General features: G+C 44.2%; 1 protein-coding gene across 9 annotated transcripts; it reads left to right on the forward strand.

Moving 5' to 3' along the window:
• Window positions 1-1047: 1047 nt before the first annotated feature.
• Window positions 1048-22744, forward strand: LHX9 (LIM homeobox 9). Of its 9 annotated transcripts, none has more exons than XM_065842658.2 (8): window positions 1048-1486; window positions 2009-2106; window positions 2358-2490; window positions 7880-8162; window positions 9874-10076; window positions 10901-11256; window positions 16652-16854; window positions 18061-20888. In XM_065842658.2, exons 4-8 carry the CDS (start codon window positions 7989-7991, stop codon window positions 18316-18318), a joined length of 1194 nt encoding a protein of 397 aa, XP_065698730.1. In that variant the 5' UTR covers window positions 1048-1486; window positions 2009-2106; window positions 2358-2490; window positions 7880-7988; the 3' UTR covers window positions 18319-20888. The 9 variants fall into 9 exon arrangements, with proteins under 9 accessions (XP_065698730.1, XP_071666400.1, XP_065698731.1 ...); XM_071810299.1 differs by having other exon boundaries at window positions 8044-8162; XM_065842659.2 differs by having other exon boundaries at window positions 2372-2490; window positions 8044-8162.
• The last annotated feature ends 3884 nt before the right edge of the window (window positions 22745-26628 follow it).

Genomic DNA, 26628 nt, shown 5'->3' on the forward strand with positions numbered 1-26628 from the left:
TCCCGGCTGTCCTGCTAGGTGGGGAATTTGTGATGCAAGGACCGATTCTGTTACCGCCGCGACAGTAATAATGAAATAAAGCGTAACATTAGTTAGGCGCGACGCAGCAGGTGGCTTATTATAAGCCTTGCATATTCCTCTGCCTCCTGCTCCCATTAGAACGCCGATTTAAAAAAAAAAAAAGAAAGAAAAAGAAAATAAAAAAAAAAAAAAAAAAAAAAGAGGAGGCCCTTCAGAGAGCAAGCGGAAGAGCGGGGATGAATCCACTGTCCGGTCCTTGCAGGCCGGCCCAGGCTGGGCTTCTCCCAGTGCCCAGGGCCCGGGCAAGGCCCCGACACCCTCCATCGAAGTCGCAGTAATAACAACCGCGGTGATTATGATAATAATAATAATTCCTATTATTACACCTTGGCCCAGATGGCGGCTGCTATCTTAGGGAGATTAAAAAGAGAGCATGAAGTCCCATGAAGGCACCTCTCTCCCTGCGTGGTCAGTGGCTTCCCACTGACTGACGGGTTCAGCTAATCTTGCCCGAGGGCTGCTCCCGGTTTTGCCCGGGATGTCTTTAAACTTCCCGACAGCGAGCGGATAATGAAAGCCTTATTTTAAGACTTCTCGCCAGCTTGATCTCGGGAGCAAGACGGACTCCCACTGTCCCAGAGCCGGCAAAGCAAACTTGGCGTGCTCAGAGCTCGTGGTCACCCGACCCAAACCCACTCCTCCTGCGGGGAGACACCTCCACCAGCAGAAATACACACACACCCCCACCCCCCTGCCCGACACCTCCCTGGCTGGTTTCTCCAGGTGAGCTGCTGTGAGGTGGGATGCAGTATTTGCAGCACGCTCGCAGTGGCCACGAAACCGAAGCCTCTGCGCCCCCGGGACTCCCCACGCCCTGCCCGCGGGAGGGCGGGCGCGGTGCCGCCGCGGGGCGAAGCCCGGGGCGGGGAGAGCGGCTCCCCCTGCCAGCGTGATGTTACCCGGCTGCTTCCGAGCTCCCTCCTCGCCGGCAGCGGTTTGCTGGCAGTGCCGGCGGCGGACACAGCCGAAGCAGAGCGGGAGCCGGCCACCCTGCCCCGAGGCGCACGGCCGGACCCCCGCCCGCCGGTGCGCACCTCGGCGGGGAGCAGATCAGAGCCCTGCCTCCTCCGCACGCCGCCGGGGCTCCGCTCCCTGACAAACTCCAAGGAAGATCATTAGCATCCCTTGCTTTGCTTTTTAATTTTTTATTTTATTTTATTTTAGTAGATTACCAAACTGGCCGCGTAGACGTAAGGGTCACACGGCTCAGGCGAGAAGAACTGAAACTGTCACAGGAATTAGAGAAACAGGCAAAGCCAAAGCGAGAAGTCATCTCGTGTTCCTGCTCCACAAAGAGCTCCCCGGCCACAGGGTCCCTGCAGTAAGTCCCCTCCGCAGCCCGGCCGGGAGCGGCTCCTGCCTCGCTGCCGGCTCCGTGCATCTCCCCCGGGGAGAGAGACCCTGAGTAAGAGAAATGACTCCCGACCCTATATTTTTCTATTGTTTTGAGCCGGTGGATCAATTGTCATCACTACTGTCACCTAAGAAGCAATGATTCCGATTCATCTTGGCATCTGATTTTATTCTAATGGGTTAAATTGGGTTCACTTTTACAATTATCCCAGGTTTGACTGCGTAGTATTGCATGACAACTCTCAGTTTCATCGGGTTTGGCAAAGCGAGGTTGCTCCATGAATCCGTATATCATATCACATCAGATCAGGCTGAAGTTTGCTGTTTAGCGACTCCATTTGAGAGGCTTTTTATGAAAGTGGGAAGGGTTGATGCAGTCCATGGCTGGTTCAGTGCGATTTGAAAAAAAAATGTGGAGAGATGGCAACAACACTGGGTTTGCTGCTCAGCTGTGAATAAGCACAGAACGAAACAAACGACATGATGGGGAAATGCTCAGCTCACGACAATATTTTTAGCAGCTTCTCGGCCTTCGCCTTTTCTTAATTTCCTAATATGTTCTTTGCTTTATTAGTTTTATTTACAACCAGCTCCCTATTAACACCTCACCTGATTACCGAGGAGCTGAGACAGCTGATCAAGAAAACTCAGCAAACCAGCCAAAATTGAGAGGTGGGATTTATTTTTGCTTTCATTCATTCTTATTTATTTATTTATTTATTTATTTATTTATTTTGTTTTGGAAAATATCGCGAAACAAATAGAAAATAAAAGGCAGGTATAAGTGTATGTTGGTGAGAGGTCAGAGGTTAGAAATTCACGTCAATTCTATATTAGAGGCTATGCAGAGGAAGGGGGAGAGAGAGGGAGTGGGGGGAAAAAAATCTTTCCACCAAGCAGCTTGTTTATTTTAATTAACATAGGAATCCTCTGCTAGGAACAAGGAACAACCTCCATCTACTGGCTGGATCATTGCGTCTCTTCTCCATCCAAAACCCATCCCTCATCACTCATTGAGGAGGGTACAAATTTGGAAGAAGCTTCTAAGGTCTCAAGGTAAGCTCCTGCATGAGTCTTTCCTAGCAATGCAGCTATTTAGACCTCACGGATGTCATTTACGGGGTGTTTCTTCGGAGTGGTTGGGTTTTTCTAAACAACACGGAATGGTCGTTTCCCCAGGTGTATTCGAAAACATTTGGTGCGTTTGTGTTTTAATCTAGAAAAATGGCAGCCTGGGAAGACTGAGCCATTCAGCTATAATAATGATAATAATAATAATAATAATAATAATAATAATAATAATAATAATAATAATAATAATAGGCCTTTTTTATTTTCTTTTACGGAATGTCTCCTTTCACCTCTCTGTGAATCTAGCCTGTAAGAGAGTCCTTTTCAAAAGCGACAACATTTTTAATGGTTTAATTACAACCAGAGTGCAAGTACGATTAAGCTTAATATCAAACAACTAAGAAGCTAACAATGCTGAAGTCCTTGGCGGTGGCTACTTTCGTGTTAGACAATAATCTGCCTCTCCTGTTTTCTTCTGGCTGTGTGATTACTTGTTTGTGGTCAGTCACAGCGCTTGGCTACGGAGATTTGTGTCTAGGATTACTATGCAAAGCACCTATTTGTTTATTATTTAAATATCGTCTCCTTAAGCAAATGACTAAGTGTCTTAATTTACGTGTTTTCGGATTACCGGGAGGTACAAGCATGTTGGAGGTCCGGGTGTTTTAATCCGATGATGTTTACGCTCAAAGACACCCCGCTCTCGCGTTAGCCGCCGCGCAGCCAGGCTGGGGAGGAGGGGAGCTGGTGCCCGCGCCCCGGCTCCCGTGCCCCGGATTCTGCCTCCCTCCAGCACCCTAATCCTGAAGGTGGTCTACGGTGCACCCGAGAGGACTCGATCCAGGAAAAAGATGGTGGTGGTAAAACATGCCATTTCTGACGCAAAAGTGGACTTCTAAACAATGTCGATCTTAAAAAAAAAAAAGCGACACATTTAAATGCTGGGAACGACACTAGCTGCATTTGATGGCACCGCCGAGAGATGTGACTCTATTCAGATTTTCCTTTTTTGTGTCTAGATTGCTTGTAGTAGCCGCGGACTTTACAAAGGCATGAGGCTGATCATTAATAGCACTGTACTCCACCACAGGCTCGCAGAGCAGAAAATAGCGTTAGGATTTAAAAATAGACCTGGCTTTAACCACCCGACTTGCAGGCGACAGAATCGTAACCCTGTTGCTGCCATCACTACGCGCTTTAAATTTCTGGAAATGATTAAACGGTGTCTCGAGCAGTTCGGGTACCTGACGGAGCCGGTGTGAGGTGTTGCTGCCCTTGCGCGGCGGGGGGCGGCTGACCCGGCGCCCTTCCCCGGGCAGCGCCCTGCGCCTGCAGCCCGGGACGTCGCCTCCTCTAGGATCCACTAAATCCAAACCATTCCTGCCCAAAGAACTCTCCCGTTTCCCCCCTCCCCCACCCATGCCTGAATACCCTCCTCTTTCTTCTAATTATTGTTGGTCAATTATTAATTTGCATGTAGACCTTGTCCTAAATCCTCAGAACTAAACACAAGATCGTTCACGCTGTAATAGGCTTTAGACCGTAGCCCGTGGCCAAGAAGAATGAGGGTTCTATAGCAAGGCGGATCCCGGTGACCGCATGCTGAAATCTGTCCAGGGCACATGCTAATTACGGAGGTGGCGATGGCTCCAGCAGGCGCCCGGGAAGCGCCAGGCCGGGCTGCACCGGGGAGCGGCCGCCTCCGGACGCGCGGCAGCTCGCTGGGGACAGAAGAACGTGTTACCTGTGGAAATCTCAGTAGCGATGGGTTTCCCCGCATCCTCATTAGCTTGGGGAATCTGGGTATATCCTTACAGAAAGGCAAAACCTGAGAGAGCCTGTCATGTTACTAAAATATTCCCAATATTGCACATCAGATATGCCTCCCAAAATGCTGCGGTGACAGAAGATAAAAGCACCCTCCAACTGAAACTGCGTTCAGAGGCGAAGTGCTAACGCAAATGGATTCATAAGGGATAAACTGGTAGATTTGGATCTCAGATTCCCTGTCGTGTTCTTTGTGAGTTTTTCTCCCCCTTCCCTAAGCAAACCAGCAAAACTATATGGAGACTCCCGCTCTATAATGGCAACCTCTCCCTACCAGCCTGCCTTAGAGCAGCGGGGTTTCAATTTGCAGCGAGGAATCTCAGGAACATTGAAATAGATTTACCTTGATCTCCTACAGGCCTTTTGGAAACGGAGAAGTCACGTTTGATGCTAGCAACAAACTTTTAGTGTCCCTTTAGGTAAGAAGTGGTCTGCCAACATTAGGATGTTAGTCAGAAAACGCCTGGGAAACCCCCGGCCTCCTTTACTGGAGCAGCAGCAGCTGGTAGCGTATCCTTAACCGTACCTGATGGAGCAGAAAGAAAGGACCCTCTAATTAATTAAGTGTGCCCAACCGGAGGAGGTTTAGTCACTTCTGAGTTTTGTTACGAGTCTGACCAATTATTCCTAACGGCGCCGTCGAGCTAAGGTAGAGATGGGAAATTCACAAACAATATTTTTGGTGTCTCTCTTGGAACGACACTTTGTCACTGCACCTGCAGACAGTACTTCGGTGAACCCGGCACAGCAAATGTCAGGCAGCGGGAGGAGAGCGAAGCGATGCCCGCACCCGGAGCACCCGAGGCGGGGACGCAGCCCGCTCGAAACGCAGTGTGCCCACTTTAGCCGCTCTAAAGGAGCTGGGCCCAGCACTCCATTGGGGGCTCCCCCCAGACTCTTCCTCTCCCCGCTCGCAGCGGACGCGATGAATTTGACTGTCCTCAGCCCGGCAGGGACACGGTCACAGTGGGACGGCGGCGGTGCGTCCGAGGGGGTTCTCAGGGAGGGCCCGGGCCGCGCGAGGCGGGGGGATTCGGCGGGTATCTCTGCCTGGCACATGTGGGGGTGTCTTTGGCAACACGGGCGCAGTGGGAGACGCAGACGATTTCTAAGAGAGCAGACGGAACACGGAACTGGGGCAGGGTGAGTTACCCTGGACAAAATAGCTGGACGGGAATAAAGGAACATTTCCCTCAGAGGAAAACAAGAACAAAACCAAACCAAACAAACAAAACCAACAACAACCAAACAAACAAAACACCCCAAAACCCAAACCCTGAATGTGCCAGTACGGTGGAAAGATGATCTTCCAACTATTAGAAAGAAATTCGTTTCCAGGTGAATTTTTTTTCACCTCTGTCGACAGCAACCACCGCAATCACCCACGCCAGGCAGGCGCACGCCTGTGGCAGCCCGTGGGCGCAGGGTGTGCGGGGAGCAAACCCTCCTGCGGAGGGCTTACCCACCCTCCCCCGGGAACGCGGCCGCCTCCTCGCTTGCCCTTTCGCTCCCCAGGCGGCTTCGCAGCTCTCGGCAAAGCCGCGGTCTCCGGGCCAGAGCTGCTCGGCTGGCCCGGGCCGCGCTGCCGCTCCCCGGCAGGACGTGGGGTGAGAGGGAAGCGGCTTCGCGAGTGTCCGGGAGCAGTCGGGACACCGCGGAGCGACGGCGGGAAGGAGCAAACAGCTCCCGTATACCGGATTGAGTCACCTTGTTTATTTTTTCCTGATGGCTTGTTGTGCTAATTGACTTGTTTTCTCCAAGGAAAGCCTATCTCCCTCCTCCTTCCTCACACACAGTTTTTTTTTTTTTCTTCCTCTCTCTCTCTCTTTTTTCTTTCTTTCCCAGAGCGGGAGTGCTCTACGAGAGATGACGGTTTGCGATGAGATGTACCCGGTTTAAGGGAGATTCCCTTACGCCTTTGAGTCTCGTCGGTTTTATAGCTATTACTCTCTTATTAAAACACATACACACATACAACATATTGATTTTCATCCAAAAGGGCTAATTACATTACTTACAGTAAATAGCAGCCCTGCTGTCCAGGGTCTAGTGTGCCAACAGAGAAAAAAATCCCGGCTTATTTCACTTGATTGACTTCATCTTTGTGTGAAATTGTGTTTTATGAGCTGTATTCTGGCACTCGTAGGAATGTAGCAACATTCAATCTGCAAATAACATTAATTTTAGCTACTTAGGGGGAAAGAGAAGGGAGGAAACTGGCTGCCTGAATCTTGGGTTACATGGAAGAGGTGACTCGAGGAGCCCCTGAGGATGTCTCTGGGATGCTTTGGAAAGGAAGTGGGGGCTGGGATACTTCTTTCACTAGTCGCGCTCGGGTTTGGTGTGGAGCGTCCCCCAGGGAGCGGGGAGCGCAGAACTGCCGCCAGGAAGATCCTTCAGTGGGGATTGAGGTGTCAGGAAACAGCCGGCAGCTGTTCCAGGGAAAGGCAAGGAAGAGTGGTGTGAAAAGTAAGTAGGAAAAAGGGAAAAGGAGGGGAGGTGGAGCAGAGAGGGAGAGATTGGCCGGGAAGGAATGCATCGCCCAGCACACAAAGATCGCTCGCAGCCCGCAGCCGGGGAGCAGGCGAGGGGAGAGAGCCCCGCAGGGGCGTCCCCGGACCGCACCGCGCCCGCCCTCCCCGTCGGCGGCCGGGGCTGGCCCAGCCGGCTGCCCGCGGAGGGCCCGGGCGGGTGTCCCGCGGGGCTGGTGCTCCCCGGTGGCACCAGGGTGGGTACAGCCCCAGTAAGTGTTCGATCCGCCCGGGACCTGGGCGGGGGACGCCGCGCCCTCCTGCCTCCGAATGGCCCGCCCGCCGTCCCTCCTAATCATCCCCTCCACGGCCGCCCGGCCCCGGGGCGCGGGGCCGCTTCGTCTGGCCTCTTCGTCCAGCCTCGGCTGCCCAAAACGGCGCTTCTCTTCCCTCTACCCTTCCCGCGGCGGAGCGGGGAGCAGCGGTGCCAGCCCGAGGGGCTGCGGAACGGAGCTGCCCGCGGCGCGGCCCCGAAGGGAGTGGGGCCCCCAGGCCACCCTGCCCCTCGCCAGACGCCGTCGCAGCTAACTCCCGGGACTCCGTGTTTGGGGGAGGTAATAAACCCCACCCCATATCCCCGACCGTAATGTTTGTCACTGCTTGCCCATCACTAGGGGTTGAGAGGAGTATGACAGGTCTTTGTTGTCTGAATAAAAATCAGTGGCAGCTCAAGGGAGAGGACTCCTCCTACTAAATTATCAAAAATGGGCTGGCTTTAGTCTCTTAACAAATTGGACAGAGCTCCGGAAAGCAGCAGTCCCAAATCCAACCTACAGGCACTGGGAACTTTAAAGCAACCAGGGACTGCTGAAAATAGCGCTTCTTTTTGCTTTCTTTGTATTCAAAACTATATCCTTTCCCGAACGATTCTACTGCCCCAGGTCCAAGTCTCTCCAGTCAGGAGCCCCAGCTCTCCAGAACAGTAACAGATCATTTAGCTCGCTTTTATTATTTTATTTTTTAAATTAATTATTACTATATTTTCTCCCCCTTGTTTGTTTTCTGCACATCTTCAGGAAGCCCTCGGTGCTTGTGCAAAGAGAAGCTCCTATTGCAACCTCCCTCCCTGCGCTGTGCGCCTCGGTGTAAACATTTTGGATGATCTAAAGACTCTGGGGTCTGTATATGGAAATAGTGGGGTGCAGAGCAGAAGAAAATACTTGTCCTTTCCGTCCCCCAGCCATGCTTTTCCACGGGATCTCCGGAGGCCATATCCAAGGAATCATGGAGGAGATGGAGAGGCGATCCAAGACCGAGTCCCGCCTGGCCAAAGGGGGACAGATGAACGGCCGAGAAACGGTAAGAGAGGAGCTGGCACTCTTTGAAAGGGAATCCCTGCAAGCATGGACCCGCAGCGGACAGACCCTGGCTTTGGGGAGGAGAAAGATGCTGCTTGCCCCTGCCCCTTCCCTGCCACCGCTTGCTTGTAGAAACCCTTCTGAGGCTCCCTGTAAACCCACGCGTAAGGCTGGGTGCTCTGCCGGCCAGGCTCAGATATACATTTATCTAATCCATGTCGTTGCGTGTGTTTTCTGGAGTGACGGGGGAAAATATTTTAAATGGTAACAGGGCCAGTTTTTCAGTCCTCACAGCGAAGCAGCCCTTCGCCCCTGCTTGGCTCGCTGCGGCCGTTCTGCCCCGTCAGAGCAGGGCTGCAGCTGAAGTTTCTGAGGTGTAATTTACTTTTTTGCACTCCTGGCACCTCCTAAATTAAACCGCAAACCGCGACCGCTTACTTTTCGTAACCATTTTTGGTCTGAAGTGTGAGAATGATACAAAGAGGCACCGCTCTCTCTTAATGTTATGCCGGCCGACTACTTGGCTTAGCAGTAGTATCTCTTTTTTTTTCTTAGTCAAAGGATCAAAATCTTCGTAAATGTGCTAACGGATGGCGGAGAAACCGAGTGTCACGCTGTGTTTTGTGCGAAGCGAGATCTCCCTTTCTCCAACTTCTAGGGCTTCCGCCGATCGCGCACAAGGCTCTGCACACAAAGTAACGGCCTGGAAAACTGCTTTAAGGCTTTGAGCCATAGGGTCCTTCCCCCCTTCTCTTAAATAAACTCACGCTTTGTTATATGAGGATTTGCAATGTAAATTCAACTTGCCTTTTCAACTTCTGCAAAAAAGGGGGCGAGAAACACAACTTCAGATTGGAAAGTGAATGCGGAGCTGCCACTTTAAAACAGTTACGACTTCAGGACAAGACGTTCGGGATTTTTTTTCCCCGGTTAGTTTATCGGCAAACGCTGCCCCAAGTTTCAGGGCATAGCTTTTGTCTCCGCCGTCCCTCCATCTCCCTTTGTCCCGAGCGACACTCCTCGTGGGGAGAAGATTAATGGGAACTTGCAGAAGTTTGCTGCTGAAAAGATGCGAGTTTTAGCTGAAACCAGTCTGTGCCACCTTTCTGTCCACAGCCCTGGCAAGGGTGGTGACCGTTCGTGTTCACTATTCTTTACACCATTCACCTGTCTCCTTTCTCTTACTTCTGTTTTAAATGGCCTGGTTTTCTTTAGAGATGGGGTTTGGGCTGTTTTAAGCACGGGTGAAAATTCACCGGAAAATCGGTGCAAGCCTGCTCTCTCTGTCACAAACTTTTGATGCAGCACAAAGGTATTTTCCCACTTCAAAATGCCGTTCTTGTGGAGTGCCTTAAGATTAAAACGCCAAAGTAACGGGGAAGCTCCAGACTTCAGCTTCGGGACCTCAGAAAAGAATGGGCTCTGCTTTACTCACTGAGGCCTAATCAGTTGCATTCGCCTATTTAAATAACATTAGATCGTTAGGAGAGCTTTAATGGGCTCAACACGAAAGCTGAATGGCGGTAAATACTTTCCTAGCCGGAATGGTCCCCGTTCCCCCTCAAACTTCCCGCCGGGAGCAAAAGTTTGGTCCCAGGGAGCCGTCTCTTTGTGCAAGCTCCGGGTCCTGCGCAGTCCCCCATCCCCAGCCCGGCCTGCCTGCCTGTCTTTCTCTCCCTCTCTCATCCCCTTGTGGTGTGGTTGTTTTGCAGAACATGCCCCCAATGAGCCCCGAGAAGCCTGCTTTGTGTGCTGGTTGTGGAGGGAAGATCTCAGACAGATATTACCTGCTGGCAGTTGACAAACAATGGCACCTCAGGTGTCTTAAATGCTGTGAATGTAAACTGGCTTTGGAGTCAGAACTCACCTGCTTTGCCAAGGACGGCAGTATTTACTGCAAGGAGGATTACTACAGGTACAGCAATCTGTCCCTATGGGTTCAAAAGCACACCCCCTCACAAGGCATTATGAACCGAAACGGTCTATTCTCCACATGGGCTTTCAAACGTAGTTTTTCGCAGTCAGAGATTCCTTAATCCTGTAAACGTGTCCCCTCCGAAAAGTCTCGCCCGTTTAAAAACCGAGGGGATGGACAAGGGGACACGCCGACTGAATATGTGTGGTGGAACACAAACAGGCGAAGGAGAAGACCTCGTGTCTCCCGCTGCTCTGCGGTTTCCCTCCGTAAATACCAGCGTAAGACCTGACAAAGTTTCCCTCTGTCCATAGCTTGCCGGTATTTCCCCGGGCCCCGGGGCTGGCGCGGCGGGAGGGGCGGGAGCCGCGGCGGAGCCCACCGCCCCTGCCCAGCCCCGCGGACGGTGCCAGGCGGCCGGGCCCGGGCACTCGGTCCGTGCGTATTGGCTTTCCCGGCGTTCAGCTCCCCGCGGGCCTTCTCGCCTGTACACGAATGTCCAGAGAGTGAGGACTGATTGCCCCCCGATCCGCAGTTCTTTATGCTCAGGAGCAGCGGGAGGGCTTTTGCAGAAGACCTAAGCGAACAGGTCAGCCTGGCAGACAGTGAAAGGCGTTTATCGCGGGGCCCCGGTGCTGGATCCCCAGTGGTGTTCCCGACAAGCCGGAGCACCGACACTCGGCGGGCCGGGGGCCACCGCCGGCAAGAACGGCCGTCCTGGGGCCGGGAAGGGCACGACCCTGGCGGGGAGAGGTGGTGGGCGGCACTGGGGTGAGGTCTGCCTTTACTTTTCTAGTTGATGCCCACTTTCCTGTTTCCTTCAGAAGGTTCTCCGTGCAGAGATGTGCCCGCTGCCACCTTGGGATCTCAGCCTCTGAAATGGTCATGAGAGCCAGGGAGTCGGTTTATCACCTGAGCTGCTTCACCTGCACCACCTGCAACAAGACTCTGACCACGGGCGATCACTTTGGCATGAAGGACAACCTGGTGTACTGCAGGGCCCACTTCGAGTCCCTTTTGCAAGGAGAATATCCCCCTCAGCTGAGCTACACCGAGCTGGCTGCCAAGAGCGGAGGGCTGGCCCTGCCTTACTTCAACGGCACTGGCACCGTGCAGAAGGGGAGGCCTAGGAAAAGAAAAAGCCCTGCCTTGGGAGTGGACATCGTCAACTACAACTCAGGTGGGAAACACACGCTGAACCTCCCTCTCGCTCCTCCGAAAAGAGCGTTCTCGGGCTGCCCCTCAGCTAAGCAGTGCATAGTTTAGCCAGGCCAAATCTTGCTTAACCATTGGAAAATCAAACAAACAGTGCTCTGAGGGCTGGAGCGTTTGCAGGAAAGCTAACAGCAGCCTTCCTCAAAAGCTGTCTTTGCCTATTAATGTCAAACACCCAAACTTAGTCACTTCCCAGGATAAAGACCAAAAAAAAAAAAAAAAAAAAACCCAAACAAAAAACAAACCACCCAACTCCAAAAACATGGTGTTCTTTCTCAATAGTAGTCTCACAGATACTGTTATCATTATTTGTATTTTATTAGCAAAAAGCAATTCACCCGTTAGACTTCAAATTAGAAGTACCCAAACAGATCAGGAAAAATAAAAAGAATACAAGTTATAGTATATGGCTCCTACAATGCTAATGCAGTATTCACATAACTCGATATAGCTATTTAATTTGTAGTAATTAATACTTCAGGCTAAATAATCCTGGTTTACTGGCACGTAAACGATCAAACTGTACAAGAGGTCAACGAATAAATGTTGTTCTCTGTAACTAAACCCTATCAAATGTAATTCAGGATAATGGTTTTTGCTCTCTCAACAGCAGGAAAGGAGCAAGTGTTACCCTCTATAAAATTTCTTCCCCTAAGTCCAGTCACTTTAGTATCCAAAGCGTGCCTAAAAATACAGTGTTAGGGGCCAGAGGTAAGGGACGCTCAGGTACGATCAAGCAGTTCAAGTGGCATTTCATTAGAAGGAAGACGAAAGCAGTAAGGCTAAACCCGAATTAAAAAGCTACCGACTCTAAAAGTTATTTTAGCGAAACTTTAGCTAGCCGTGGACGGCGAGGAGGAAAGAAGGGTGTGGGAAGCAGGAGCGGTGCAAGGTGTTTCCCCGTGAAGCGGGGAGCCGTTCCGGCCTGGCAGGCAGCAGGGGGCTCCGGGCGGAGCTGCCAGTGCTGGTCCCGCCGGGGAGCCGGGAGAGGGGTCAGGGCCTCCCCTTCCAACAGACGCAGGTCGATGAAAGTGCACCGATTTCGGCCCGGAACTCGCTTTCCCCCACCCCAAGTTCAACCCCCCCGACATCGCGATTCACAAGCGATCCTCCCCCGCCCCCGCAAGTCCCTTCATCCCCCCCGGCACCTCCTCCGGGGCTGCTTGGGAAACGGGCTCTCGCTGGGAACCGGGGAGCTGTGCGAGGCTATTTCATCTCCTCTGATGCGTAGACCTTGGAGCCAGGGTAATCACTGCGCTAATTGTTCCTTGTTAATTGAAGATGACATTGGAATCCCTGGCTACGGAACGGTTTCCAATCAATCCTGAAAGCTGCTAAAGAAAAGCGAACCTGTAGCGCAGCCAGGATTCTTTCAGTCCCGCTTCCAAGGGCGGATTTCCCGTACGCCCGCCCTTCGGTCTTTCTGATCCGCACACCAACACCCCAGGTCCCCAGATCTCTAAATGTAACCATTTCTAGGGACAATTTACCGTTAGAGTTAGGACCCGAAATCAGGGAGAGATGAAAACTTGTGGATATGACAAAACACCCCTGAAACTTCGGGTCAGGACTCAAGAGAGACATTATTCGCGAACTCAGTAATAGTTTCTGTGTGTTAGTCTCAAACTCTCATTCTTCACAGCAAAGGGGCATATAAGATATATCGCTGACTCCAAACGAGATTAAAAGGTACCACTCATTATAAAAATACGTCTCACTTCGCTGAGATCTCACAGAATTCTCCGGGCAACGGTGAGGGAAGGAAAAAAAAAACCAAAACAAAAGAAAAAAAAGCGCGCGCCTCTCTAATCTGTTGTTTTGGACTCAGTCTAGATGGTTGAGAAATTTGTTCTTTAGGGCTGGTGATTTTTTAAAAAGTATTATCTAGCAATGACCGGGGTTGACACATGGTCTCGAGAAAATACAGTTTGCAGCCAAACTGTGCATCCGCTGCGAACGACTCCAGCCCGTTGGCCCACTGCGCTCAAGATCCAGGGGGAGGAAAACGAATCTCTAAGAGTTACGAAATGAGTTGCAGTAGATGAAATTGCTACTCGAAAGAAAAAAAAAATCTCTAAATAATTGGCAGCTGCTTTCCGACACGCATTTTTCGTTCCCTGCCCTGTGATTCAGTAATTGGTCTTGCACGTAATCATTTACAAAGGGCAACCAGTCCACCGAAAATTAAATGTAGGATACATGACTGCCGCCTTCAGAGGGAGAAGCGAGACACGGGTAGGAGCCCATAACCCACCCCTCAGTCCGCAGTCGGGACCTTTCTCCGGGCCATTTGCTGCCCTCTTGAACGGCGGGCCCGCCGGCAGCCCCGCCGCAACCTGCCCGGCACCGCGCTCGGGCCTGCGGAGCGGCGGGGATGTCTGGAGCGGCGCGGTTCTCCCCTCCCGGCCCGGGCTCCCCGGGGCCTCCCCGGCTGGAGCAGGAGCTCCGAGGGGCGGCCCTGACCCGTCCATCGCTAAAGCACACCCGAGCAGGGGCACAGCATTTCGTCTCTAAGCAGGCGGCTTCCAAATTGTATCAAAAGTTTATTCCTGCCACTCAATGTTTGACGAGGACCACAAACCCCAGTAAACCAAAGCGGTATTCCACCAAAACACGGATGACCTAGGGTGTGCCCATCGATATGGTAAGCCATTATGGAAAACGAATCAGACTTGTAACAATAAACCAGTGCAATAACTCTGACTGAGGCTAAAAACTTCACCAAGCTGAGCATAAAAATATGCATATTCGTAAGCGATCTGGCAGTACCTGGCTCAGATTTGAGTGCACGTTTTGTATTAAGGGTGCTGAGTACAGGGACAGAATGGAAAATCAGATTCTGCTGCTGGATCTATAACAGCTTTTCTATTCTGTATTTTGTTTAGTAGTTTAATTTCTGTTTCTCAGCTTCCCAGTTGTAAAGTGGAAACACAACAATAAATAACTCAAAATGTTATGAGGTAAAAGCCATTCATACTTGTGAGCTGTCTGGAATTAATGTGAAAAATGGAAGAAACTATTCAAAAGTACTTAGAACATTCAAGGCTTTCTCTATATTACCTCTTATATCATAGAATTAATATGTATTTTGAGGGAAACTGTGTTGACTTACAGCCCACAGGATATAGAAATGAGATGGTGAAGAAGATTTCCCTAGGAAAATATTTTACACAGCTGTTGGTCAAAGTGCTGTTTACTTTATTTTATTATATATATATGTATGTGTGTAAAAAATACCATGAAGAGTTTACTTGAAGAATTCTTGGCAATAAAAAGCAAACCATTCTAGCTCTTTCCAAAGCAAAATTAAACAACCCCGCAATTCAACTGCAACTAAATGAACAATCCCTTGCCCGATTTTTTGCTTCCTCTTAGTTCTCCAGGCGATAGTGTAAAAACTCTGATCCATGATGTGGCCAAACCACATAATGCTGTGTCACCTACGTAAAACAGAGAGTGAGCTAATCACTGTATAAGTTTGGATTGTCTGAGGATGCTTGGGGCCCTCTTCCCATTTTCTCTTGAAAATAAAAGCCCAAATAAAGTAGATCACAGACAAAAAAGTAGATCACTGGAACAAAGGCAATAAGCAGGGCAGAGGACCCCGAGGAAGTTCATGTTGCCGCTGTATACCTGAGCGACCCAAGGAAACCAACAGAAACAAACAGCTTGCAACTGTCTGAAGTAAAACCTGAGGACTGAATTCTGGTACTCTGATTTATGTCAGCTCGTGAGTTACAGCGCATGCAGTTTGACTGAAGGCACTGTGATTGCTTGTGAGAACAAGTAGTAAACACAATCCAAATCTGGTCTGAAATTGTTTTTAAGGCAACTTTCAACTCCTGGTATTTTCAGAAGTGTCAGCTTACTTTGTTTGAAAATGCAGATATACTTCTTACCAAGACTAGAAGCAAATCCAGCTATAATTAAATATTCACCTGATTTTCTGTCAAAGCATTCTCTTATCAGCATCTGTTCATGTTGACTTGTCTTATAACTCAAACAAGAAAACACCTTCAAGAAGCTTTTTATTTTCTCCTGGTTTTAAGTTGCCTTCTTTGTCTCGCCTCTGTTTTTAGCACTGTCAACATCAGTCTCTTGGTATTGTGTGCTTTCCCTTTTTCTCCTCCTCTCTCTCTCTTTATTCTTCTTTTTTTTTTTTTTTTTTTTTAATTTAGAAATGGGGATCAACTAGGCCTAGCAAATAATCCAATAACTATTGGAAGGCAGTTCAAAAATTCACATGAGCAACTACTGAAACTTGGTCTAGTTTACAGACATTCTGAAACATTTTTAATTAGCTGTTCTTTAATTAATATTCCCTGCTATGATGACACCATTTATTTTCCCCCATGTAACTGAGCCATCTTTATAAAATGGGATTCTATAAACTGGTAACTCTATTGTATTTTAAGCCAAAAATAAAAATATAGATGTCTTTCTTACTTTCCCCCCCACCCCCCAATACTGTCATTCCTTTTCCCCATATGAAGTAATGATGCCACAGTTCCAGAACAGCTGCAACTCTTGTGTACAATTCACACCCATTAAAGTGTAATCTGGAACAAATTCATCTTTCATAGACATTTTGAAAATCCTGCATCAGGGAAAGCCAGGAAACTCCTTTAAAGTTTTCAGCCACTAGTTGGTTGTTTATAGAAACTCCCTGAATCAGTACCAACTAAGAGCTACTGCAGATTTGGATTGAGATTGAGGGAATGAATTAAGCCTTGATGTAATTGCTTTCTAGACACGTTTTACAGATGGAAGTCTTTGAGCACTTCATATAAACTCCCAGGCAAAGTCCAAAAGTATTTATTTTATCAGCAAAAAACTCCAGGTTTTACACTTTCTTGATGAACTGTCATAACAAACTTTCCTGCTGTACATCTCTTTTTATAGGTGCTTGTGATTTGGGGGGAAAGCTCAGAAACATTAAAAATGCTGGTTTGACCTTTATTCTTCTCTAAAGCTAAGAATGTTTCAATGAGTGAGATTTCAAAATCTGAATGAGATTTCAAATGACTCTTTGAACGCCCAAAGCAAAACCACCACCACAGGGAAAAGGCTTGTTTGAAAATAAATGCCAAAGGAGAGAGAAGTTTCTAAGTCTGCCCTAAGTAGGTACAGGTCTGGGAGATGCAGAATGTTTTAAGAATAGGAAAAGGTCATCTTCTGGATCTTTTTTGTCTGCTTTAATAACCACATCTGTACTTATCCTTGCACCCGTTTAGCCCTTCCTTCCTTGCTTGCTTGTTTCTTTCCTTCCAAACAGTATGTGACTCAAGATTGTTTCTTTGATTCATTTATCCTACATGATGTGGTCACTGACTCCTTGTTTCATTTTGTTTACTGAACAGGCTGTAATGAGAATGAGGCAGATCACCTGGACAGAGACCAGCAGCCTTACCCCCCATCCCAGAAGACAAAGCGCATGCGCACCTCCTTCAAACACCACCAGCTTCGTACCATGAAGTCCTACTTTGCTATCAACCACAACCCAGATGCCAAGGACCTCAAGCAGCTTGCCCAGAAAACAGGCCTGACCAAGAGAGTTCTGCAGGTAAGAAGCCACATCACAGGCTTGACAGAATTTTCCTCTACCCCTGCCAGTCAATAGCATTTCCCTTATGTGTAATGATAACGATATATGTAGAAATACTTTTCTGGGTGTGTCCCTAGTGGGTGTGCAGAGGGGTACGGTATGACATGGCAGGAGGAGTGCTGAATGTGTGCCCTACCACCCCAAGGCAGCCAAATCCTAAAATGTGATTTGTAATTAGTTGCATCCTCAACATGAGGAATCTGTCTCCAGAGCCTACCAACCCAGCAGATATTCTGGGATCTGTAGTCTCTCTGTAGTGACCTTATTAAGGGTAGACGTAGCAAATCTACTCATTTTATCCATGCTGGGTGAAGCCTTTGGGCTCCCCTGAAGTAGTTAATGTGACCCCTCAGTGAGTAGATCCCCCGATATGCAGGAAGCAAGTTTTGAACAATATGATCCCCAGGACCAGCTGGCTCCCTCTCTCAATGCCTGTTGGACTACTGTTACCAGTAAGGACCTACATAGTAAAAAGTCCCTCCCCTGTGAGATTACGTTAGAAAAGTCAGTATACAGCGTATGCTAGCTCAGTGAAGTTAAAGCAAGGTGTGTATTATATGTAGAGTGCCAAAGAAGGGCAGCGATTGAGGTAGAAGGACAATCTATTAGCAGCCATTCTTTGTCTGTGTTACATGTCACCTAAAACATTTTTAGTGAACCTTACAGAACAGAAAGACTAGGTGACCCATATCAACAATCCTTATGATAGGGATGGTGTAATTACCCCTCCTTCCTCTTCAGTCTTCTAAAATTGTCAAGACAATCTTCCAGCCTCGGCAAAAATCTGCTCATTCATCTTTTGCCTCAACATTTATTACGTGTCTTGACCCCAAACCTACCCAGCCCTTGAGTACATTACATGGCCACCAAGAAAGTTGCTTTCCTTGGGTGAATGAGCGAGCAGATTTTTCTTACGGCTGCTCTCTGAGGTCTGTGCACTAGGCTGCAACATTCCCATAAGTGCCTGTAGCGCTGGGCTTTGTACGCAGGGTCCCATCTGTGAAAGAGTCAGTACAACCAGTAGCAAGTGAAGCTGTAGAGTGACTTAGTCGATTTACCACACAAAAACAAATATAAAAAAATGACTTAAAAGCAAGAACAAAGACAAAAATAAGCAAAACAAAACAAGCATCGGTAAAGAAATCAATTGGGATTGGTTTGCAGGTTTGGTTTCAAAACGCAAGAGCCAAATTCAGAAGGAACCTTTTGCGGCAGGAGAATGGGGGTGTCGATAAAGCTGATGGCACCTCACTTCCGGCACCGCCCTCCGCAGACAGCGGCGCACTCACTCCACCCGGCACTGCGACCACTTTAACAGACCTGACCAATCCCACTATCACTGTAGTGACATCAGTGACCTCTAACTTGGACAGCCACGAATCCGGGAGCCCCTCACAAACTACCTTAACGAACCTTTTCTAACATTTCATGATTTTTTTTTTTTATTCTTACTCTTCTTCTTTATTATTATTATTATAATTATTTTTATTATTTTCAAGCCTTTTTTTTTTTTTTTTAAACAAATAACAAACCCACAGAATATTTGGGAAAATAAACAGCTTGATGTGTAGCATCTGCAGCCACTTGGCAAATGAGTTTGAAGTAATATGTTGCTATAATAAATGAACATTTATTGTTGTTAAATTGTACTCAAATTTTTTAAATTAATCAACTGAAGAGAAGGTTACGAATCATTCTAATAAGTGCCTCTTTAAATTGTATGTTACTTATTTCCAGAACCTTGAAAAAAAGATTGCTACCACAAAAAAAAGAAATTATTTTCCCTCCTTGATAACCAGATAAAAATCCGTTTAATTATAGCCAAAAGAATGCTGCTTCAGGATTGTATGTTCACTTACAGCATTTACGAACCCTAATTTTAACTTTATAATGCATCTAAAAATTTTGTACAATTTATTTTTTATATGTTGAAAAATAAACACGAAATGAATTAAACCAATCATTGAAACAGTCAGAGTGCAAGTGCCAGTGCTTTTTTCAAATGCATTAGTCACAATCCTGATCCTCTCTGGGCCTGGGGGAGTCTCGCTGGGAGCTGAACGCTCCTCTGCCTGTTCTCCCCCAGCTGGGATGTCCCTGGCCACCGTCCCTGGCCACCGCTGGCAGCCGGGCCTGGCTGGGGGTGTGGGGAGAGGCCGGGTGGTGAGTGTGCGCCTGGCTGAGGGTGGCAGGATCAGGCTCTTGGGCTCCAATTTGTGCCCTGTGCATTAAGGAGGCAAAATCCAGAAAACATCTTCCAGAATGAGCTCAATCCTATAAGGATATTAAACTACTAACAGCAGAATAACAACTGAAGTGAGGAGTCCCACTGATCTGAAATATCACATAGGGAGAGTTTTTCATTTTTGTCTCTCAAGTAGTTTTGATGTAGAATTAAAAAAAAAAAATGTGTGGCTGGCTACATGGCCTTGATGCCTTACCATTAAAGCAAACAGAGGTTGTCCAGCTGCTTTAGTGAGCACAAAAATGATTTCCAAGAAGATGCATTTGTACTGTTTAAATGAGTTTTGGATAAATCATACTTTTGTCTTTTTTTTTTCTTTTTTTTTTTTTTGTTCCCAGGGAAAATGGAAATAAGCAAAATATAATTTAATAAGATGTTTAAGGAAAATGATTTCAGTACAATTTATTCATTACTATTTTGAATTTACTTTAGATGTTTCCTGAGATTGTATCAGACACTTTGTTTAACACATTAATTTAAAATCTTTAGCTCATTAATATCGTTAACAAATACTTTAATTTTTTAAACTTTGTATAAAAGAAAAAAATGTCAGCAAAAATTCTTACAAAAATGGGAATTGGCAGTGAACAATTTTAAAGCTGATAAACTCAGAAGCCTTGTGGATGCTGATCTGAATGCATTTCTTAGTTTACAATAGTGATCTTTCTTTTTTTAATTTTATTTAAGCTAAAAGTCTGAATGGTCTGGGCAGTGGTGAATGTTCATTTGTATCCTTTTATTGTAGTCGAACACCAATTAGATTGTGGAGAGTCTCAGAAACAAAACTGAATAAAAACCAGTCAAGATCTATGTCTTGCTTTTAGTGGATTGTTAAGAATAACTTTGCACATATATCCCACTTTTTAGACACCATCAAACCTCATTTTTGGTGGTCAAAGTGGCTATTTAATATATTTTAAAGGTGTCCTTTTTGGCTGTATAAATGTGTGGTTACATATTGACAGTTCACTGCCCACATTAAAGTGCATTATTGTAATTTTTGCTCAGGGTTTTTTGAAAATTAGCACAGAAAAGTAGCTTATTTTTAAAAAAAAAGATGATGGAAGAGATGTTAACACTGTAATAGAAGAAAGGTGTGTTTGCCATTATATATTTAGCAAGTATGGTTATCATCTTCTACGGATATTAAATCTTGACTTTTCCTATTTCTATTACCTTATGGGCATTTACCACTAACCAGACCAAACGACCTTGGTAAGGCTGAGATCTTTATTAATACACTTTTACAGGTAAAAATATTGATACTTATAAATTTTGTTCTTTGACAGAACAATATATGGTACTAGAGATCTACTTTATTAAGTAGACTAATTAAAACTCAGTTCTACTATGTGCCTTATGATATACCTTGGGAGTAAGTTTGTGAAAAATCAGGATATATGTGTTGTTTGTTAAATTAACTGTTTTAAGCCCTTTTGACACCTCACTAGTTTTGTACTGTTTTACCTCTTATTTCTGAAACTCTTTTTATGGTGTATCCTGTTAGAGGGGACAAACATGTCATAGAAAGCAGTTGTGCACTCTTTCAGATATAGTTGATAAATCCAATAATCTTATATATTGAGCTTCGTGTTTATAGTACAGTAAGTGGTCTAGCAAAATTGTCCATGTTTCTTTGTTTATTGATAAATGCATTGTATAGAAACTATTCCCCCTAAATATTTATGGACCAAACAGTTGTGATATATCCTATTAAATTTGTGTGAATAAACCATTTTGAATCTAAGGAGTTTTATTTCCCACCAGTTTTTTTTTTAATTATTTTTTTATTATTATTATTATTTTTTTTTTTTAAATTTAAAGTCTATATGTGCCAGTGCGTCTCTTTGCTTTTACACTACCTGGGAACAATTGGTATTAAACATGGAAACACGGCCTTTTAAATATTTAAAAATACAGTTCCTTCTTAGGTTTTCAGTTTCTTCATATTCAATGTATATGCTACTGCAGGTGCAATTTAGATTTTAGTGTTTTAACCCCCTTTTTTGAACATGCAAAGTAATGCCCCATTGATTTGATACTGAAACCCTGTCTTAGACTTCTAAAAAAGCCAGAAAACTAGCAGCTAAAGTAATTGCATGACAAATATAACCTAAATAATATGATGAAATGAATCAAGATTTAATGCTAGGTATATTGAACACAAAATAGAATTGCAGACCCCGAAAAGCCAGGTTGCTCTGTAGTTTAATAAATTGTCACTATGATTTCTTTCAGGGAGAACAAATCATGGGGCATTACAGCCAAACATCCCGACGTTTGAAAATTCCCTAAAGTATTAAAAGAAGGGGAAAAGTTTGATCGGAAATCCACTGCAGTGAAGACAAAGACAATATTAGGTTATGATAATCATACATTTAAAAATCTATTGAGCCAAAAAAAAAAAAAAGACTTGATGTCATTTCCTGAATGTTAACAAAACATATGTTATTTTATGGTGTCTACTTAACAAAACTGAAGGCTTCAACAAATTGTGTGGTATTAAAAACAAATTTAGAGAAACTATGTATAAAACCAGAGCAACCTGGCAGCAATTTACCCAGCCCATATTAGAAGAAAATTTTTCTTTAAAAAAATCACATTTGTCAAGCACAAGTATTTGTAAAATAAAATCTGAATGCATTCATTCCGCTTGCTTGCTAATGTGTGCTAGTCATATCTGTTAAATGGATTTTTGTAAATTCAAAGAGAACTTTTCACTCATTTGAGATCATAGGAATCAAAACTCAGTAACTTTAGTACTATTGTTTCTGATTTTTTTTTTAATGAGACAAATCTGCATGCACTTTTCCATCTGTCACACTAGTGTACATTTCTGTATGATGAATTTCTCTTTGATGTTTCTTGTATAATAGCTTTCATTAATAAACATTTTATTTGATGCAAACATAGTTAACTTTATGTAAAAACATAGCTAATTGTTCAAACTAATTTAAAACTTTCTTTTGAAAAGAAGCAGTACAGTGCAGTTCCAATATGTTATATATATCTAAAATCACAAAGAATGAGGTAGCAATACTGTTGCACAGTGTAAAATTATTTCCTTTGGTGTTAGCTTTTTAATTTTTAACTTCTTGTATAAAATTGACCTGTTTAAAACAAAATCCCATCAGCATCAACAATAAAACAATGCCCAAATTCTTCATCACTGAAAGGAAACATAAGCAGTACAGTATGCAAAATCCTCCATGACTTTTAGAATACAAAGAAATAATTTGTGGATCCCTGAGCTGTTTACATGGTCACTATGCAATGAGCAAGTATGTTACTAAAAGTTGGTCCTAGGATTCCCAGTCCAAATCACAGATGATTTTTACAAGCCAACAAACAAGTGTAACAATAACCAATTCTTAGTAATGTGGTTTTGTAACTGTTAAGCAACTATTTGAAGAAAGATTTTTTAAAATATATTCCTATTTAGCTGTATAGCCAAAGCGTATGTTAAACAAATTAACATATAAAAGACTTGCCAGAAAATCTTTCATTAAGATGACATTTTTATTATATACTAATGAACCCTATGTAAACGATGTAACTTTTATGAATGATGGACATTAAATATTTCACTTACGTGTATCCTCAGCACTTTGCATGTTTTCTTAAACTTTTCCAGTTTCTGAATTCTAAAAAGAAAACCATACAATTATTAACAACACAACACAAAGTTATGTATAGATTACTGCAGCGACCTCTGGAAACCAGTAACTAAGAGTGTTCTAACGGCAATAAAAAAGTATCATTTATTGACGGCAATTATGGGAAGCATTGTTTAAACAACAATTTAATAGTATGTTGTAAAGTTCTATTGAGAAAGGTTAGCACGGTGGACTTAATTCAAATCAGCTTGATCAGAAATCCAAGTAAATTGTGAAATTCTTAAACTGAGCCTTATGTGTATTTATTACTGCAGAAAGTAAGTAAATGTAGGAAAGCAACTATTTGTCTCACAGCCATAATGTGGTTTCTGCTTGTTGCCCATAGGAACATATTATAAACATTAATTATTCAAATCAGTAAGGAACTTGGTACTGTTTAGGGACAAGAAAAAAACCTATGTTCTATAGTTTTTCTTTTGTAAATAACTGTGTTCTTTAATAAGTTGAATTCCTTCTCCCCTGATTTAATACTTACAGACATATTTCTCATCTAAATTATTGTCTGTGTGCTTCTTTTTTGACCTGATTAAATTAGAAAAATAAATTAAATACTCCTAGTGAAATGCTAGTTTGACTGAAGTCAAAGGCAAAATCATTATTGATTGAAGTAAAACCAGGACAATTTTATATCTCCATGTCTAACTAGAGAAATTAAGGTTTGCTTTTTTATTTTTTTTTATTTTTAACAACACTATTCTTTCTTTGGAGATGATCCTGCACATAGTGCTCCGATTGACCTGACTAGTTGTATTAGCCAATCCAAATATTTTGAAAGATAAAGAACTATCTCCTGCATTAAGAAAGTAAATATGTTGAAAGGGCAGTATTATATGTGAAAGAAGATGAAGGAATAATTTCAGACAAGACTTGAGAGACTGCAAGACAAATTCAGGTTTTCAGGATTGTCCCAAGTGAGAAATACGTTGGAGGTCTTTCTAGTGGATACACATCCACGTCTAGATGCAGCATTTCTTTGCACTTGTACTCTTGAAAATGAAGGCAAATTGTACAGCCCTAGAACATCTCACACAGAATTACACTCCAGAGAAATGGTTTGCAGGACCAGGTCAAATGACAGAAGGCTGACACTGCAGCCCACTGAAATCGGTGAACATTCTCTCTCCAATTCAGTGGGCTTTGAGCCAGGATCTGAATGAACATGGAGATTAAATTACTCTCTTGTCTCTAAAGTAACCATAACCTTCAGAATGAGACAGAATATATAGGACAGCCAAGCCGCTCTGTGCTTTGGACTTCGTTCTTCAGAGCTGCTAATCCAAGCACCTGGCACATGCATTAAATTGACTTAAAAATATTTCTTCCTCCTTCACTCAAACACAGGACACAAATAATACTACTGGAATTTCCAGGAGCTACTATAGTGTTGGAGACTTTATTCAGTTATTCTGCAATGTTGAACAATTCTCCTGCGCTTCTCACTTGACACAGACTTATCTCGACACATACCTATATACAGATCCTTGTCTTGCCTTCAGATAACCAGTACTTTCATATTTATTTAAGTCACTCAAGCCTATATGAAGCAACTCTCCATGTTTACAATTTCTAGTAAAGGCAGTTGTAATAATTTTTGGTTTGATACTCCTCTACAGTAAAATATTTTTCAGAAGTAGTTTTTATGTTATGAGTTTGTACTTTGTATGGTTTTTTTTCTTTTCATAGCTTTGGACCAAAAAATGTAGTGCCTGAAACATCTAAGTGTACAGATTATTTTGTCAGCTTTCCCTGTAATATCTAGAAAAACAAATCTACTGCAATCATTGAATTAATGGCTTGCATGTTACTGTAACAGTATTCCCCTCTACAAATTGATTTACCCATAACAAATGCTATCAAATACATTCAATTCCAGTTTAAACTAATATGATTCATATTAGAAATAACAGTTTTTCAGCTGCACTCATTTCTGGCTCAAGTGTGCTTCTGTTTTTGGAAATGGGATTGTGAGCAAGCATCCTTTGAAATTTCTGGCATTTGCTACTGCTAGGAACAGAGGGCTAAACTGAAGGTCTCATATAGCTTGACAAAATTCAGTATTATTTTCCAGTTTGCCCTCTTTTCAAATTGGACTTTAACAGAGGATAAAAATACTGTCAGTAATTATTTCACTGCTAGAAAATAAAAGTCAAACATGCTTCCCTTTTTCACTTCAGTATGGATTTCTGAATCTGAACAGATGCACAATGTTTTGAATCTGTGGGACTGCTGCATACAGCAAACAAGTAACAAGGGAAAGAACAAGCTAAGAAACGGTTACCCAGTTGCAAGTATACACAGCCACTTGGAGAGATGTGGTAATTATCTATTTATCAACTTATGAATCCTTATTTCACTATTTTTCTTGAGGAATTTGGACTTACCTGAGACTTAACGAGCAAGTAACTTGCTGTTGTCACATGCATCTTGATCCCACTACTGAAATGTAATAGAGAGCAATCTGTAATGAAATTTTTTGGGGAACAATTATCTAGCAAAATAACAAAATGTTGTCCAATATCCTAAAATTAGTAAAATAAAATGCAACATCAGGAAAGCTGAAAGCACTGATTACTATTCTATCTTGAAACATAAACATGTACATGCTTATGATTGCTGTTTAATTCATAGAGGATAATTAACTGTACCGAACAAATAGATATCACATCACAACAAGGAGTCATGCATGTAATGTTAAGAGGGACAGTTAAGATAAGTTTAGAAAGCAACCAACTTGGCAGCTTAGAGGTAAGTATTTTTCATCTGCAAAGATACTTGCATAATTACTGCTCGAGTTGCAGCCACAAGTGTATTAGACAATACCTCTCATTTTCTTTTCTGGCTGTCCAGCAGAGTATTTTTTGACTTTGTAAGAAAATGTGGGCTACAGAAAAGGAAGTCAAATGGACACTGTAAAGTACATGAATGGGACCGTGTGCCTTTTATGTGCCTGCTAGCACATTTGATATAAAATGCTGCTGTAGTAAGGCTCTGAATTTCAGACTTAAAGAAGCTACTACCTTTTTTTTTTTTCTTTTTAAGGTGCCTTGTTTCTTGTGTACAAGGGTACACTGACAAACTGTAACTACATTAGCTGAAGTAACTTCCTGCCTCATTGTGTCAAAACTTTTCTTAATGATCAAACCCTGAGCGAATCCAATTCTGCTATTTAACTTGTATCAGAGCACTAACATGACACTAAATACACAGTAACCAGTGGTTCAAAATACTAATTTTAAACCACTGCTTTTGTTGTGACAGACCCAAACTGAGCAGCTCTCCAGATCAGAATTTCCCACTAAAACTGTAGCATTAGATGACTATACAACTTGGATTGCTCAGATCTTTTACAAATAACATCCAGATCCTAAGATCTTTTTGCCCCATCGTATTATAACAGCAAAAGATTCAACGGGAGAGCTCAGAAGTATGGTTGTGTCCTGAACCTACTAAAACTGCCTGATTTCGACATATTTCCAGAATGGACTGTTGAATTCTGGTAAAATCTGGAGCTTTTTGATTAAATTTCCTTGATTTCCTCATTTGGATCTGTCTGAAACAGAAAAATAGTCTTTTAATGGGCTATTAGACTTTTTGGTCTTTAGCAAAACTAAGAAAAACAAGTAATGCATAACATCAGTGAAAAAACCAATTGTACAGAACTCAGATTCAGTTCAGAACAGTTCTAAAAAAGTCCAAAGGGTTTTGTTGTGGTTGTTGTTTATTTGTTTCTTTTTAGAAGAGAAAAATAACGGGGAAGACCATGTTTTGGAAACATTCTTTCCAACGACTAATTTGCAAAGGCCTTTCTCT

This window comes from Patagioenas fasciata, chromosome 6 (genome assembly GCF_037038585.1).
Source record: "Patagioenas fasciata isolate bPatFas1 chromosome 6, bPatFas1.hap1, whole genome shotgun sequence".
NCBI lineage: Eukaryota > Metazoa > Chordata > Aves > Columbiformes > Columbidae > Patagioenas > Patagioenas fasciata.